We start from the raw sequence: 17535 nt of genomic DNA on the forward strand, positions 1-17535 counted from the left end.
CCCAAGCAGGTTCCACATTGTCAGTGGACAATTGTCAGTGCCTGATGTGGGACCTGAACTCATAAACTGTGAGATCATAACCTGAGCCAAAATCCAGAGTCAGACCCTTAACCGACTGAGCCACCCAGGCACCCCAATCTTGGTCTCTTAGTAAACTAGCAGAACAACTTTAGTATCTACCTCTTGACACGTCAGCTTCCCGGTGCCTCTTTACCAAGAAAACTACAATTATTATTTGCTTATAGGGTGACCCCTATAAGCTCTCATTGTAGATTCTGTCCTTCACAAGCCTTCACGAAGATCTTAAAGGCTGAAAACTTATCAGAAATGGATAGACGCTGTGATTTATTCTGGTGCGTGTGGAATCGTATCAGGGAGATCTGCTCAAATTTTAGAAAGATCTATTTTTTAAAGACATGGAATCCTCTCTTCCCACAAGGAGACATGCATACAACGAAACCCCCACACCTGGGCTTCCAGAAAAACGGTCAAGGGTGCCTGGCTTGAAGTCCTACATGGTGTGCTGGAGAAACCGTAGGGCACCAGGAAGTGCGACACATCTGTGACTGGTTCTTGATGTGGTCATACCGGGCCACAAAGATGACCACCTCAGTGATTCTACGGAGAAGCGTTGGTCTCAGGATATGACAGAGGGAAAAATCTCAAACTGGATAAAGGATATGTCACCAACATGTCCACAGAATCTACGAGAGCAGCATTCTGAAGTGATGCAGTTTGTGTCAGTGACTTCACAAGGTCTATCTCCCTTTTTGGGAAGGTGACCACGCGTCCCAGTTTGCTGGCTAGTGTCACTGCAGGCCGGCTGGCCTGGCCAAGTATTAATAGCGCCTCCTTTCACTCTTAAAAGTGTCCTGGTTTGGATGATAAATTACTCTGTCACCTCGGCCTCAGCTGGAGCTCGCTTGCGGCCCGCTCGCCACCCCAAGATGCCCACAGAGCCTTCCCAGCAGAGGCCCTTGGTCCAGACTCTTCGACTACTCCCCCTGCCCCGCTCCCTTAGGGCCAAGGGACCCAAAACACATCCCTCCGGATTAAAACACGTGTGTCTGATGCAGCATTTTGTTGACAATTCCTCTCGATGAGAGAAGTGCATCTAATGGGGCAGATCGAGGCCCGTGTCTGGCCCGGTGGGACAGATACCTGGATGGGGTTGCCCCCCAGGGTTCTCTCCACACACCACCAAGGCAGGCCCTGTATCCGGGAGAGGGGCCCACATGGTGCCAGGGGTGGCACATCAGAGGCTCTGGCCACCCCCCACGGCCTCCACGGTTTAAAACCCTGCCCTTCTGTGCCCTGATGAGGCAGACCAAAGCCGGCACCTTGCAGAAGTTCTCAGTGAAGACGGAGCCACACTGGCCTCAATTATGCTTCTCACACACGCGGAGCCAGCAAGAGGCAGACTTTCAGATGAATAAAAATAAACTTTATTCTAATGCAGCATGGAAAGTTTTTGGAATAGGGACTGCTCTTATCTGACGCACACAAAAATCCTTACCCCTTGAACATCTAAAGGTTACATTCTGTGCAATTATATAAATATTTTCATGGCCATATACACATGATGTTTATGGTCCTAAAAGCCTTTGAAAAAAAATCAATGCAGTTAGATTCTTTAGACAATGATTAACCTAGTTAAGAAAACAAGAAACACTCCCAAGCACAGCCAGGAATAAAGGAAGGGAAGAACGGGAAGGGGCCTGGGAGGAGAGGAAGACTGAAAATGATAGAGGCACTACAGAACCCTGCACTTGCATTTTAGAGGGCAAGACCCAACAAAATGGAATCATATGCGAAAATGGAAACAAACCATCCAAGGAGAAGGTGAGTAAGTTGACCCCACGGTCAAATTTCATGCCCAGTTGATAACAATGAGTATATTGCCTAGCAGCTTTGTTCTTCTAAGAGCCAAGTGCCCTTTTCCTATTGATTCTTACCAAACTGATAATCGGGTGGCAGTGGCAATAAAGAAAAGATTTCAGAGCCAAGAGACATGGATTTGGATCCCCGTTTTGGCAAGTGTGCTGGCTGTGTGATCCTGGACAGGATACACAGCCTCTCTGGGCCTACTGCCCCGCCTATAAAATGTGGACAATAGTATCTGCTTTGCTGGTATGCTGGGAGGATTAGAGGTAACCTATAGAAAGTGCTTATATTGTCCCTGAAAAATAACTGATACTCAATAAATAAAATTATTCTGTGTATGCGATCAGGGCTCTACCTTAAAATTTATTTCATCCTACTCGTCTACTCCCATGTAGTTCTGTCAACTACCACCGACTTTAGAGTCTAAAACTGGCCCCATTCCTGCCCCACCACAAAGAGCCACTCAAAGTGTGAAAGACTGTCCCTCGGGGAAGGTGTGGTGACTGCTTTCCTAAGGCACTGACTCAGGGTGCAGAAGTAGGAGCTCATGGAGAATAACTGATTTCCTCTGATTTGGGTATCGTTGTTTGCTTGGAGTTGCACACCACCAGGGGCACGCCTGGCAGGAGTTCTGAATGAATGCCACGAGGTGACGGTCACGCAGCAGACCACTTAAGTTGAAGCTCCCGGAGGCCTGCAAGGAGGTTCCTGTGAGCGCACACACCTCCCCGTGGGACACCCATTTCAAGCACCACAGGCCTCCCAGGGTCCCAAGTGCCTGGACCCCACAGGGAGCAGAATTTCTCAGGTCTCAGGCTCTGAGACCCTCCCTCCAGTGGGGCAGCGACAATCCACAACAGCAGGCCATTCTGTGGGGGAGACGGCCCAGTGGGTGCCGCCTGTGGTGCACGCTCCCGCCCCACGGGACTCACCACTTGAGCTGCAGCGACGAGAGAACCACAGACACGGAGGAGGCCACCGTGGCCGCTGAGCACGTGGCCAGGACTCTGTGGCCAAGCGGCACACTAGCAAGAAAGAAAACTCTCCTCAACCTGAAGAGAAGCATGGCAGGCTCTCCGGCCAAGCATGTGAGGGAACAGATTGTGGCAGAAGTGCCCAGGAGCAGCCGCAGGGATCACTACGGCATCAGCCGTACCTTCAGAGACCGGGCAGGGCCTCGGGGGGGGGGGGGGGGGGCGGCACATCCCCAGTGTGAGGAACAGAAAAGGAAGAGACCGTGCCGGCAGAAGTCAGTGGGGTGCATTTGAGGTAAACTGCGGTCTCAGATACTCGATGCGTGTGGGTCTTGTCAAAACTCATGGCTTTTCGTGAGTTTCAAGGAAAGGCCCAGCCAAGTTTTTGGTCCTTTTACAAGCAATCATCCCAAATACAAAAGCAGAGGCCTGCGCGGAGGGCTGGCTGTCCCCTCCTCTGCGAGAGTCCAGCCACGTTCCCGATAAGCCCGTGCCAACAGCAGGGTCTGGCCAGGATGCCTGGCCCCTGTGCGAGTGGGATCTAGGCAGGGTGGGCCGACCCAGGGGCCACGTCTGGATGCGGCATGTGCTAGGAGAGATGACCAGGAATGTCCAGCGAGCGGAAGTCCCCAAGGCCGGACAGGAGCCTCGTCCGTCTTGCTGCTGGTGCTGCACTTGACCGGCCCGAGCCTCGTCTACCAGGAAAGCCGGCCCGACTATTCAGCAAGGAGACCGAGCCCCGGGACCGTACCCGCCCGGAGCTTTCAGATGCACTGCTCCTCATCTCTGTCATTCAGGAGCAGAGACCATTTGTCCCCATTGTCGTCAGCCCCAGCACTGTGCCGAGACAGCCTGTCCGACTTCAGTGAGGACAGAGACACCTGGCTGATGTAGCTGACCTGGTCCCAGGGCGTGGCCCTCGGTGAGTCCCGTCGCCGGTCATCCATGCCAACGTGCACGCTGACCTGGGACGCAGTCAGGGGCTTCATGTGGCCCTGGGCCTGGGCCTCATACCTCTCCAGGTCGGGCTTCTTATAGCTGCAAGGCAAGGATCCAAGAGCATTTGAGACATTGTGGACAGAGGCTTTTTTTTTTCTTTTTGGAAACTTGGCAAAGACCTCTCATCAAAGTCTTTCAATAACATACAGTATCAAAACCTCATGGATTTTTTTTTTTTTTTTAATTTTTTTTTTTTTTCAACGTTTTTTATTTTTATTTTTGGGACAGAGAGAGACAGAGCATGAACGGGGGAGGGGCAGAGAGAGAGGGAGACACAGAATCGGAAACAGGCTCCAGGCTCCGAGCCATCGGCCCAGAGCCTGACGCGGGGCTCGAACTCACGGACCGCGAGATCGTGACCTGGCTGAAGTCGGACGCTTAACCGACTGCGCCATCCAGGCGCCCCAAAACCTCATGGATTTTAAAGGGGAGGGTATTGAGCTCCCAGGATTCAGGTAAAGTTCACCTGATTCAGAAACTTGCTATCTAAATGCCTGGCACATAGTAGGCTGCCATTAACTTTTGTTAAGTGAAAGCATGAACAAATATGTTTTTCAAAAAAGATAAAATAATAATGCACGAGGATCCCATGTCTACATGACATGACATTTCCACGTCAACAACTCTTGAGCCGACTAACTATAACAGCCGAGCATGTGATGATGGCTGTGAGGTGGAGAATTACTCGCTCGTGGTGCTGATGAAGCCATTACACACACACACACACACACACACACACACACACACACACACACACAGCTCCACCGTCCTGTCTTTGCCTCAGGTGCGCTGGGAACCTGCACATGGCACACATCCAGCCAGCCCAGGAGGCAGAGGGAAAGGGGTGGCTGGGTGGAGGGAGAAGGCTTGGGGGGTGCTGCCGTGGCACATGCTCCCGCCTCCAGGGACTCACCACTTGAGTTGCAGCGACGAGAGAACCACAGACACGGAGGAGGCCGCCATGGCCGCTGAGCCCATCCACGGCTGTAGCACGATGCCGATGGGCATGAAGACCCCTGGCCAAGGGAAGGACGACACTCACGCCACAGCCCAGAGGCGAGGGGCACCGCTTTGGGCTGCCCACTGTGAAGTTCTCCTCCTTGGGGTGGCTCAGAAGCCCCTGCTGCCACGTCATGACCATGTGCCAACAGGCAGTCTCAGAGCTGGGTAGGGGTGCCGTCAAAGGGACTGGGCTCACCCACCCACCCTGGCCTTCCCGGGACGGTGCCCAAATGGCATCGCGGGTTTCAGGAGGAGCTCCAAGGGAGCAGGGAACCCCAGGGACCCTCTCTGCAGCTTTCGTTTACCTTTAGAGACTTATGAAGCAGAGAACATAATGAAACCAAACTCTTTCTAAAACACTCTGGCAGCCAGTGAAGCAGGTTACCCACTAGGCTGGCAGGAACCCAGCAGGCAGACAGAAGCCTGCTGTCAAAGAAGCTGGAGTCAAAGGTCAGCAAACAGGTGAGAGCCACCCTACCTGCTGCGATGGGTATCCCGATCAGATTATAAATCAATGCCAGCACCAGATTGAGTCGTACTCTCCAGACGGTCCTCTTGGAGAGGTGAATGCTTGCTACCACGTCGAGCAAGTCGTTCTGTAGGAGGAACACACGGTCAGTCAGGAGCTCTGTCCCACGGCCCTCACCACTCCCATGACCTGGACAACAGGGCGGGAGAAGACAGAGCCAAGCTCACTCTGATGAGGACAACGTCAGCAGCCTCAATGGCGACATCTGTGCCTGTCCCGATGGCAATGCCCACGTCGGCCCGGGCCAAGGCCGGCGAGTCGTTGACCCCATCTCCCACCATGGCGACTCTCTTCCCTTCATTCTGGAGCTCCTGGACCTTGGCCACCTTGTGAGAAGGCAGCACCTCTGCAAAGACTTTGTTGATGCCAACCTAAAGGGAAAGGAAAAGAGAAGTCAAGGAACAAATACACGACACCTGCTGTTGGCAAAGGACGGTGAACAGTAGCAGAAATGTGTGAGTCATCTTCCCCCGGTCCAGTCAATGACGTCAGTCACCAAACCCTGCAGATCCCAGGGCACGCGTGCCCATCCTGGTGCCCTCCCCCACTTCCACGGAGGCTTAGGCCCCTGCGGGTCTCCCTGCCCACCTCCCAGCCTCCCCTCCCCCTATGCCCACCGTGGTCTTCCCGAAGCAGTGGTCAGCTGATCACGCTACTCTCTTGCTTAAAGATTTCCAGTGGCTCCCACTTCCCCTTAGGATGACAACCGCACTCCTCGGTCTGCCTCCCAAGCCCCCCCCCCCCCCCATAACTGGTTTCTGCGTGTCTCTGACCTTCTGCCTTGTGGCCCAGCAGGCCCAGCCTGGACTCTGCCCCGTTCAGCTCCTGGCAGCTCTCCAGCCCACTGTTGGGGAGCTCAGGCTGCCTGCTCTGTCCTGGATCCGTCAGTTACCCTTTCTCCATCCCTCCCCCTTTTCTTCATCTGACCACCCCTGCTCAAGCATTTCCTCCCCTGGGAAGGGGTCTCCAGCCCTTGCCAGGGCGGGGATGGGGGGTGTGATCTGGCGTCCCCCACATGTCCTGTGCACTTTTCTGTTGGAGAACTGAGCCCTCAGTTCAACCCTGGCCACTTGTCCACCCTCCCCCCAGGACAGTGAGCTGCTGGAGGGCAGGTGCCCTCTTCACTCTGCTCTGTAGCCTGTCACATAGGTGGTGCTTAGGAAGTGCTTGCTGAACTGATAAATGATTTTTAACCAGGAAGAGGCATGGGTACTCAACAAGACCATCGTTAGCAAGGAAGGCCACGTATAGAGAGGTACTGGGGCTTCCCTTATAGGAAGCAGTTCATTTTCAAAAACATACACTTTACACCTCTTTGGGGAGGCTGTGTAATTTTTAGGAATTTGCACCGGAGCCATCGGCCTGGGCGGAGTCGGGCAGACAGGAAGCAGTGCCTAGGAGTGAGCGCTGCTGGAGAACTGCCCGCGACCCAGCCGTGTCGGCTGCACACACTTGGGAAGAGCCGAGCTGGGGCACCCAAGTGGCTCGGTCGGTTGAGCGTCCGACTTCGGCTCAGGTCGTGATCTCACGGTCCTTGGGTTCGAGCCCCACGTCAGGCTCTGTGCTGACATCTCGGAGCCTGGAGCCTGCTTCCGATTCTGTGTCTCCCTCTCTTTCTGCCCTTCCCCACTCATGCGTGCACTCTCTCTCTCTCGCTCAAAAATAAACATTAAAAAAAAAAAAGAGCTGAGCTGACAAAACATTCCCTTAAACCCCAAATCTAGAAAGTTGTGTATTTCAACTCTCAAGCCATGATTTTTTTTTCCCCATTGGAGATACAGACGCAGAGGACGTTGGAATTGCCTTCTGCAACGGCAGCACAGTGGTCTCCCGTGGGATGCTGCACAGCTCGGGCCAGAACAGAGCATGAGGAGAGAAAGGCACCCAGCACGGGGAAAGACCAGACGCAAGGTGGGGCACTGGATGCGCTGGCTGTCACTGACTTTTCCCCCTCAAACTGCTCCAGTGGGCTTAAGATCAATTTGAAAGGGCAAAGATCCCCGGCCCCCAGCCCCACCTGGGTGGCAATGGCTCTGGCGGTCTTCCGGTTGTCCCCAGTGATCAGAACCACGTCCACGCCCATGCTCTTCAGCGTGTGCACGGCCAGGGCTGCCTCCTGCTTGACAGCATCCGCGATGGCAATCATCCCGCAGAGCACGCCTGCAGGGGACACCCTCAGGTGAGTCCTCAATGGCGGGCGCTGGGTGGCCCGAGGGGCAAAGGAGGAAAGAAAGGAGGCTCCACTACCGGTGATCGGTGATCGTTTCTATAATGCAACATCACATGCGAAAGCAAAGCACCAAAGTACAAAACATAACGTGGCTTTGATTCTGCATTCTTAAAAGTTACCTACATTTGTAGATGCATACAAAAGTCTGGAAGGAACATGAAATGCTAACAGTGGCTCTCCGAAGGCTAGGATAAGGAGTAATTTCATTTTCTTCTTTATAGTTCTCAGAATCTTCCAAATATTCTGCAAGGAACATCTATCACTTTGCAGAGTGTCTGGGTCGTAATAACGCAATGCATGTTAGCTATTGTTTTTGGAACATGAGAATCGGAATAAGTACAACAGATGCTACTTAAAAGTGATGAATGTCCAAACAGAAAATCAGTCCTTCCTTTTTCTCTTCCTTCCTATAGAACGCATCTCTGTATAACTTTTTTGTTTGTTTTGTTTTGTTTTGTTTTGCGTGAATCTTCGGATCCTGAGGCAGGAAGGCTTTCGAGGACTGGGGTGCGGGGGGGTCAGATGCGGGCGAGTGGTGTGACCGAGGGCACGGCCCCTTCAGCCGAGCAGATTCCGGTCTGAGGAGCTGAGGGGACTGCGGGCTTATAAGGACTTTGGAAAGGGCATGGTGGTGTGAGCAGGAGAAAAGAGTGACAGAGGACATATCTGGTTGCAGCAGTAAAAAGGAGAATAATTTCTGTTGCTCATCTGCATACATTTTCACTTCTATAAGAGAGAACACCAGCAAAGGAAGGTTCCAATGCACTGAGGCGTGAAGCCGCGGACATAACCTGAGGACTGCGGCACATGCAATCCTGGAGAGCTCGGTGGAGCGGGCAGTGGGTCTCGCTACTGGAGGGCACCCCGCGGCCAACCTTCCCGGACAGCAAACCGCGGCTGCGTCTGCAGTGATGGGGGAGGCAGGTGACCGAACGTCGGGCTCAGATGGACGCAGACGATGACAGCGAGGGCAGTGTAGAACGTAAGACCAAGGAGGCCGACACCGCCTCGCTCTGGGTGTCGGGGAAGGAGGGACACAGTGAGAGAGACACCTCCAGACCGAGAACGAAGTGAAAAACTGGCAAGGCAGCCTTTTGGGCTATAGAATTTAAATTAACAGACAGGAAAATATATTTAAAAAAAAAACCCGAGAAAGTCTATTTTTGCCAGATAGCCCTAAGAAACTTCGTTTCTGAGAGCAGAAGGCAGGGGTGGGTGGGGCGTTTTACCATCAATGGCCACCAGGATGGCTGTCTGGCCTTTCATCTCGTGATCTGTCATAGTGTCACTGATGTCGCTGGAAATGGTTAAGCCATTGCGCCTCATCCATTCGCGGTTCCCAATCAGCACAGAGAAGGTCTGGGGGGTTGCATCTGTTCAAAAGAGTTTGTGGTTATTCCCAAAGAGTCCAATTTTACTGTGAGAAAGGACTAAAAACCGTGGGATCCTTTGAACAGCAGAATGTCCTTTCAACCGTTCTGAAAAACTGTACCTAGTAAGCCCCTCTCGTAGCACCATCCTTGAAGGACCAGGGAAAAAAGAGTAATTAATGTGTGGAATGTGAGCGTGTGGATTAAAACGGGGTGGATTAAAAGCTACATGCAGTATGTGTGAAAATGTTATGAGCCCATTAACCATTAGGCAGTGTTCTTATTTGCCTTTAAGAGGTATCTGCTGGTTCTTTTTCTGCAGAGATTTGAAGCAGCAATTGTAGCTTGGTATAGATGCCTGACCCAAGGGGCATCAGCAAATAACTAGTCTCTATCTAGGAAATGTCTTAAAGCTGTTCCTCCTAAAAGTCTAGGCGAGTCTTCCCCATCACCTTTTTTTTTTTTTAAGATTTACTAAAAAAAATTTTTTTAAATGTTTATTTATTTTGAGACAGAGAGAGAGAGAGAGAGAGAGAGAGAGAGAGAGAGAGGGAGGGGCAGAGAGAGGGAGACACAGAATCCGAAGCAGGCTCCAGGCTCCGAGCTGTCAGCACAGAGCCTGACGTGGGGCTCGAACCCAAGGACCGTGAGATCACGACCTGAGCCGAAGTCGGACACTCAACCAACTGAGCCACCCAGGCGCCCCTCACCCTTTTTCTTTCTAAATGTTTATTTATTTTTGAGAGAGAGCGCACACACACACACATACACACACACATACACATGCTGGGGAGGAGGAGACGGGGACAGAGGATTTGAAGCGGGTGTGTTGACAGCAGTGAGCCTGATGCGGGGCTTGAACTAACTACAAGATCATGACTTGAGTTGAAGTCGGACACTTAACCTACTGAGCTACCCAGGTACCCCATCTCCTGTCACCTTTTAACTCTGTGTGCCACTAACTTAGTTGTCACCACACAGACCAGTCCCCGGAAGCTAAATGGAAGGGTCACTCTAGGGTTCTAAACTGCTAGAAGGTGGCAGGTGGCTTCTAGCAATATGCATTCCCAAGCAAGACTGAACTACCAATGCACTTAAGAGAGAATACTAGACACGGGCTTTTGGGGTTGGGAGGGTTTCTACACTCTTACGGCGGTGGCTAGCAAGCTATGCTTAGAGTCAGAAAAGCCGCTATTTGAAGACAGCTGTCACTCCACGCAGTACCCCTTCTTGGCTTGGGCAGACCATTCCCCTCTGCATTCTCTGCCACCAGCTCTGTAAACATGACACATCCCCTCAGAGCTCCACCGCACGGGAGGGAGACGGGAAGGGCAAAAGCAGAATTCCCATCTGTCTGCTTTGTAGCTTAGGAGAAGACCCACTTGGGATGAAAAAGAGGAGACTCAAGATTACGGGTCGCAGAAACAACCCTCTATGAATTTCAGTAGCGTCAAGACTCAGATGCATTCAGAGAACACAACAGAGAAGCCACAGGTCTTCCTGGGGGAGGTGGGCATGCGGCACCCCAGCCATGAGCCACCCCCATCCATAGCAGGGGACCCAGCGGTGCTGGCCCGGGCTCCCTGGTTTGGCATGCCGCCACCTGACCCGGCCGGACCCCACCGCTGGCAGGCCGGGCAGAGAGACGAGAGCCAGGGGTACCTGTCTCCTCAGGGACACCGCCAACGCCGTTTGAGACCCCAGCCTGTGTGCTCCACTGGCGCTTGCCATGGGCCACGATGCCCTCCACGTTGCTGACTTTACAGCCAATTCCGCAGCCTGGCACCGCCTGGAAGTCTGTGCAGTACCCCAAGGTCTCTGTTCCCAGCTCCTGTGGAGGCAGGGAGGGAGGGGAGGTGAGTAGGAGGGAGGACAGACCCGGGAGCGGGGCAGGAAGGTACAGCACCAGCCAGAACTGAGGGGTAAGCAGGACCGGGAAGGGGAGGAGACGGACTAGTAACTCTGCAATCCCTTCTCTTATCCAACACCGACACTATGATTATTAAACTGATGCCTCATGATACTGGACAAAGGGCAGACTGTAAGGAGGACAGCAGTTCACAGCAAATGCCTCAAATTAAAGGAGGTGGGAGAGCAAAAAGAGGAAAGATTATTTTTATGTTGCAAATCATTTCATGAAAATGATGGAATGGGGAAATGGTAACAGAGCCGCTCTGAGCCCAGCAGGAGGGTAACCACCCCTTTACAGACCCTGGGGGACGAGGACAGTGGCAGGAGAAAGGACTGAGGAGCTGTTTCATCTGGGTTAACTACACAGCAGAGGAGTGCTGAGAGAGCACAGCTCATCCTGAAACATCAGGAGAGAGGGGACATGGTGGTCCGAAGGACCCTACACAAAATGCCAAAGGAGATTTCTGGAAGAGTCCCTGTCCAGGTGGAGCTGTCCACTTTTCCCCCAGGCATCCACACCACCTTTCTACATTCACATAATCCTATTCGCCCAGACCGTTTAAAATTTTTCAGGGCAATATTCCGGCACATCCCGCTGCCTCTATGTTTAGACTAAAAACGGAAAACTACACAGGCCTTTCCTCTGGAGAGGTCGAAGGATGACGGCTTCCCCATTAACTGCCAAGAACCCATGGGGCGTTTCGCTCACTGCTGCTGGTTCCTCTCCATTTCCCCGTCCCCAGTTGAGGGCTCCCTCCTTGCTTCACCCCGACCCCTCATTTGGTTTCGTATCCCTCTTGCACTAAGTGCTCGTAAGGGACCGAACTGTTCCACCATCTGTCCTTCCCACCCGACCACCAGCTCCCAGAGCACAGAAGCTCGGTACGTTCTCAGTAAATGAGTGTTAACGCTGAACTGCTTTTGTGATAATCTGGCAACGGGATGAGGGACCCAGCGCTGTGAGCCGTATCTCCAACCTGTTGCTCCGCAGGGGCTGCTGAGGGGTTTCCGGACCCCACAAGCCAAGGCCTCCCGGAAGGCAGCTGACTCAGGTTACAGAGGTCAAGGAGAAAAGGCCTGTGAGGAGGAAGGTGCGGGCGCGGGGCGGGGCGAGCAATGCCCAGGTCGACATACCTCTTTACAGTACTTGGTGACTGCCACACCCAGGGGGTGCTCGCTGCTGGCCTCCGCAGTCCCCACCACAGCAAGAACCTTCCTGAGGGGCAGCGTGGCCACATCCGCGAGCAGGAGGACCCTCATGACCTTGGGGACCCCGTGGGTAATGGTGCCAGTTTTGTCAAACATCACAGTCTTTATCTGCCAAAACAACCAACCACACCTTGGTGATCACGTATACAGATGGAAGGGACTTGAAGAGTCCACACAACCTTGAGGCAGAACTCCACTCAACTAAGCTCGAGTGAGTAACATCCCTTCATGACTCCATTAACTCAATCCTCCACAATCAATCCCGGGTTCACGCACTCCCGCGACAAAGACACTGTCTCCCTCTCAGTCCAGCTGGAACAATCCACGCTGTGACTTAACCCTTGCCAGGTCGAGCCAGAAGTTGTCACTCCAGTGTGACAGGAGATGGCAAGGCAGCGTCTTCTGGGCAATGCCACCACGCACATCTGTCCGTGTCAGCGCCCTGCAGTGTCTCTGCGGCCGCCTGAGAATAAAGCGCTCACGCTGCAGCTGGAGGGAGGGGAAGGCGGTGCCCCTGGCCATGTAACCAACCACCGGAGCCACTTTCTCCGCCTGTCCCACTGGGTCCGTGGTCCCCACGGGTCTGGGCTCTGCTGGTCGGTCCCTGTGTCCGCGGCCACAGCCCAGCGACCCCTGAACTCCACACTCCCCCAGGCCCCGTCGAAGGCCAGCTGCTCGCCGTGCCCAGACTGCCCCACAGGCCCGGCTCTCCCTCACTTAGCAAACAACACTCAGCTCTTTGTTTCTGATGCCGAGCGCCAGCCTCAGCAACGCACTTAACTGCTCTTCCTCCAACAATTCTTGCCGCCTTTCGTCCCTCCCTCCACTCTGCAGGCACAGCGGTCTTCCCAACAAGTAACCCAGTTCCATCCTGCGGGGCTTCAGACCCCTCCACGGCCCCTTGCTGTTCTTGGGGTTAAGTTCCGGATCCAATCTGGAGTTGACAGAAATTCCCAGGCCCTGCCTTCCCTGCCTTTCTCCCTCAGCAGCCTCTTCTCCTGTCAGTCTCTCTCTCTCTCATTTCCTTCTGGTTCCTCATTGCTTATTCAGCAAGTAACCGCTGAGCGCTTCCGATGTGCCGGACCCTGGGCAAGATGCTGGGGACACAACGGTGAGAAAAGCGTTCCCAGTCCCTGATCTTATGGAGCCTATGATAGGACAGTACAGCCTCCCCAGGCTGTTCCACTGCCAGAACATCCTTCCCAACCTCCTCTGTCTGGCTCACTCTGGCTCTACTGGTTGGTCCCAGGTGAACCCCCTGTACTTCCTTTCCTGCCTCTGCACCCACTCACCCCCAGGCCGACACACACAAGTGCAGGTTAGGTCCCTGCTAAACCACCCTGCCAGCCTCACACGCTCTCACGGATTTGTGGTCTGCATACTCCACACCTGCCTCTCCCGCTAACGTGTGGGCTCCCTCACAGCAGAGGCCCATGGCCATTGCCAGGGCCTAGGACAGGACCCGCACACACAAAGTAAATGCTCAACAAACGTAAATAAACGGAGGGACGGAAGGTTAGGGATGGGCATGTTGGGCCGAAGAAAGATTCTTCATAAACATGGTTGCTGACTATTCCACTCCCGGGAGTGAGGATCCCTCTGCTAATCACATGTTTGTGCTTCAGTACTGTCTGAGCCCGGCTCCCCGGGTGTGAGGCCCAGCTCTGCCAAAGCTGTAGGCCTTTGGGCAAATTGCCTCACCTCCTCCCGCTGTAGCTTCCTCATCTGCAAAACGGGAATAGTAAGCACCCACCTCAAAGAGTTGTTAATGAGACGAAATCAATTTGTACTTAATCTTACAACTCTTAGCTGTTGTTGCTATCATTCCCAGTCAGTCCTGGCTTTCTGTTTTATTTAATTAACGGAGTACCCTCGAGCCTCTTCCAGGTTGTCCTCTTAATACAGAATTTAAACAGAGACCATTTTCACGAGGACCAAGTTTCAAAAAAAAAAATCACACAGCAACAGCTACAAAGTCATTCCAGCCAAGACCCCAAAGGACAGGCAGGAGAGCAAGGCCAACCTTGTGGGCCATTTCCAGAGGCTTGCCTCCCTTGATGAGGATGCCATTCTGGGCGGCCACCCCGGTGCCCACCATGACCGCCGTGGGTGTGGCCAAGCCCAGCGAGCAGGGGCAGGCAATGCAGAGCACCGTGATGGATGTCTGGAACGCAAACCGGATGATCACCTCTGTCTGGGAGATGTGCTTGTTGGGGGTCTGAAAAGAGGAAACAGATACAGGCAGGCTGAGGGTTAAATGAGGGATCCCACAGACTCCTAATCACATGAGAACATTTCAAGGCAGGCAGTGGGACCTGAGTCTGTGTGACGAGCAGGGGTTTGGGAAACATGGCGCGTTCCACTCTGCCTCAGTGTTGTGTTATCACATGGTTCATTCACTGTTCCCCAGCCCAGTTTTCCAACCTGATCCCACAGGCTTTCCTCTGAGAGAGGCATGATGAGAGGTATATGAAACTCTGCTGGAGGAAGGAGCATGGACTCTAGAATCGGACTAGGTATATCCATTTCCTGGCCCTGACACTAATTTGACTTCTCCGGGTCTCAGCTCCCTCACATACAAAACGGAGACAATAATACCAATAATGCCCAGCTGGTTGTTATAAGGGTTAAATGAGATTATGTATATATATATATATATATATATATATATATATATATATGCAAACATATAAATGTGCATTGTACAATATCTAGCAGAAGAAAGGCACCTAAAAATTGTAACTATTACACTTTCCGTATTACATAGTAACAATATTACATGTTATTTTTATCATTCTTATGAAAACTTTAAAAAATCATAGATCTCTAAGGAATCTATCCTAAGATGATAATCATACAAGTGGCTAAAGATACAAAGATACTTATCACAGCGTTTTTTATAATGGCAAAAAACTAGAGACAACCATAGGGAATGAATTAATTAAATTGTGGGTATGAAAAAAATAATTGTGGGTATGATGTACATAATGGAATATTATGCAATTGTTGAAATCATGATGTGTATCTATCCTTGCCGACATGGAAAGACATCAGTAACACTGCTGGATAAAAAAAGCAACCACAAAATGGCATGTGTTGTGACTGAATTAGTGTGAAATTATCTGCCCATATCTCTACATAGTCCTTCAACAATACTGGAAGGATGTCCACCAAAGTGCAAAAAACTGTTATTCCTAGGGACGGGATTTGGAGCCACCTTTATTTTCTTCTATTTTTTTCACTACTGTTTTCTTGGTAAACTCCAAACAAACAAAATATGGGTCTCTTTTCCAGTTACCTAGCGACCCACAAGGTTGTTACTCTTTGCATTCTGACATCGTGATTTATCTTGGTTTATTTTTCAAAACGGCGGCTGTCTCTGAGGTACAATCAGGAGACATTATATTCACTTTAATTATAGTATGTTTTCTAAATCAAGGATACAGAGCACAATCTCTTTAGCGTTCATCTATACTTTATTCCTTGATTTTGAAAGGCAGAATCCTAAAATAAGGTGCATTATTAAAGGGTCATTTCACTTTGATTAGAAACAGTTGCATTTAGATAGAAGGACGCAGTATTTAAGACATAATTGTGGTTTTTAGAGATAAAGATGATATGATTAAAAAAAACCAAAACACAGTAATTCTCGTTAAAATAACACCGGACACTCCGACGGGACTGGGTGGACTTCTAGAAGGTGACATGAACGTCTCCCTACAAGTGACATCACACAGCAGGGTGACAGTATCTTAAAGGAACATGCAGTACCTCATGCGCCAGCATCCTCCCTGATATTGCAGATAAAAACAAAAGAAGCCAACGTAAGATGGAAAGGCAGAGACCAGCAGAAAGTCACATATTCCAACTTGTTTGGGAATGACTTTTCCCACAGCCACATGCCAAGGAGCTGCTCTCCCGCAAAAGTGGACATTTGGGGGCAGTCAGGTGCCATAATAGCCCCAGGCAAATTCTAGGAATACAGTCCCAGGTTACTCTTAAAAGCACTGAGGTCTCCTTAAGATGTCAGGAAGAGTTTAACATGGACATTTTTCATTTTAAGATAGGAAATTAGAGACAGGAAGTGACATCTTAGTATATGACATGCACCCTGAGAATGTAAGATGTGCTTTTAATTATGGGTATTTTTTTTTTTTTTTTAAGAAAAAAAATGCTCTGGTCCATGTTTCTTATATTATGGCCCTAAGGTAAAATACGCATTAGACTTGGCTGAATATACAACACTGTTCCACTCACTGGGCAGTTATCAAATACTACACCATGTGGGCCATTCACTGTTGATGTACATCAAGGTTTCTCAGTCTCAGCACTACTGACATTTGGGCTCACATAATTCTTTGTCGTGGGGGGCTGTGCTCTGTGTGGTAGGCCATCGGGCGGCATCCGTGGTCTCTACCCACTAGATGTCAGTAGTATTCCCTCCCCAGTCAGGACAACCAAAAACGTCTCCAGACGTTGCCAGATGTCTCTGGGGGCAACAAAATTACTCCCAACTGAGCATCGCCACAGTTCCTATTTCTCGGGCAGAAAAGCTTTTTTTGTATTTTACACCCTTTTTGGAAGTTTGATAAAACCGTCGTTCCCAAGATCATATTCTTTAATCACTTTTTAACTCAGGAAAGTATATTCCATGGTCTCATGTTATGTTTAATAAATATTTAATTATTAAGAAGCTTTGGCGTTGCTTGGGAGGCTGCAAGGTTGAGGAATGATTGATGGACATAGACAGCAAAAAACATTTTTCTTAAAATCTGTTAAGTAATATTATCATGCCATCAAAATTGTGAAGTGACCTACGATATGTGCCTTATAACCCCAGAAATGGCCAAGATCACATAATGTAAATGTTTTAAGCATTACAACCGAGAGCCCACTGGTATCTGTATAATCCTCTAACCAAAGAGCCGAGAGGATCTTTAAAAAAACCTGCAGGAACGGAGTGACTGATCATCCTATCCTGGCTAAGACTTTGCTGCCTTAAGTAAGCAAAACAAGCAAATAAACGTAATGGGTAATTAAAGCCCAATGAATCTAAGACATGAGAGAATAGGGTTAATGGCAAGAGGTTATTTAAAACACAGCAACCATACTGCCCAAAGCATTCAACTTACAGGAAAGTATTTCTGAACAACACCAAAATCGATAAAACCGATTATAATCCATACCACCAACGTCAACGTGGAAATGATGATGATAAATGGGACAAAATATCCACTAAACCGGTCAGCCAGTTGCTGAATGGGTGCCTATGAAAACAAAACACCAAGACCAGGGGAAATTACAATCCACAAAGAAATAAAACACCACAAGCATGAGCAAGAACTGGGGTTCTGAGCCCCCTCGTTAACTACACTTACTAATCAATCTCTATTCCGCAAAAATCTGCCTGATTTTACGAAGCTCTTG

At 50.7% G+C, this 17535-nt stretch overlaps 1 protein-coding gene across 7 annotated transcripts in view; it reads right to left on the reverse strand.

Annotated features, from left to right (window-relative positions):
- Positions 1–17535, reverse strand: part of ATP7B (ATPase copper transporting beta) — a 78980-nt gene that overhangs the window by 720 nt on the left and 60725 nt on the right. For 5 of the 7 annotated variants that reach the window (XM_058686430.1, XM_058686427.1, XM_058686429.1 and 2 more), the window contains 10 exons: positions 17241–17375; positions 14132–14326; positions 12034–12216; positions 10651–10819; positions 8848–8991; positions 7406–7548; positions 5556–5759; positions 5338–5455; positions 4771–4873; positions 1423–3896 (listed from right to left, as the gene is read on the reverse strand). In XM_058686430.1, the coding sequence (XP_058542413.1) occupies positions 3623–3896; positions 4771–4873; positions 5338–5455; positions 5556–5759; positions 7406–7548; positions 8848–8991; positions 10651–10819; positions 12034–12216; positions 14132–14326; positions 17241–17375 (1668 nt within the window). In that variant the 3' untranslated portion in view covers positions 1423–3622. Of the gene's footprint in view, positions 1–1422; positions 3897–4770; positions 4874–5337; positions 5456–5555; positions 5760–7405; positions 7549–8847; positions 8992–10650; positions 10820–12033; positions 12217–14131; positions 14327–17240; positions 17376–17535 lie in introns of those variants that run through there. The other 2 variants (XM_058686426.1, XM_058686425.1) reach the window with 2 other exon arrangements.

This window comes from Neofelis nebulosa, chromosome 1 (assembly GCF_028018385.1).
Source record: "Neofelis nebulosa isolate mNeoNeb1 chromosome 1, mNeoNeb1.pri, whole genome shotgun sequence".
In the NCBI taxonomy this organism is placed as follows: domain Eukaryota; kingdom Metazoa; phylum Chordata; class Mammalia; order Carnivora; family Felidae; genus Neofelis; species Neofelis nebulosa.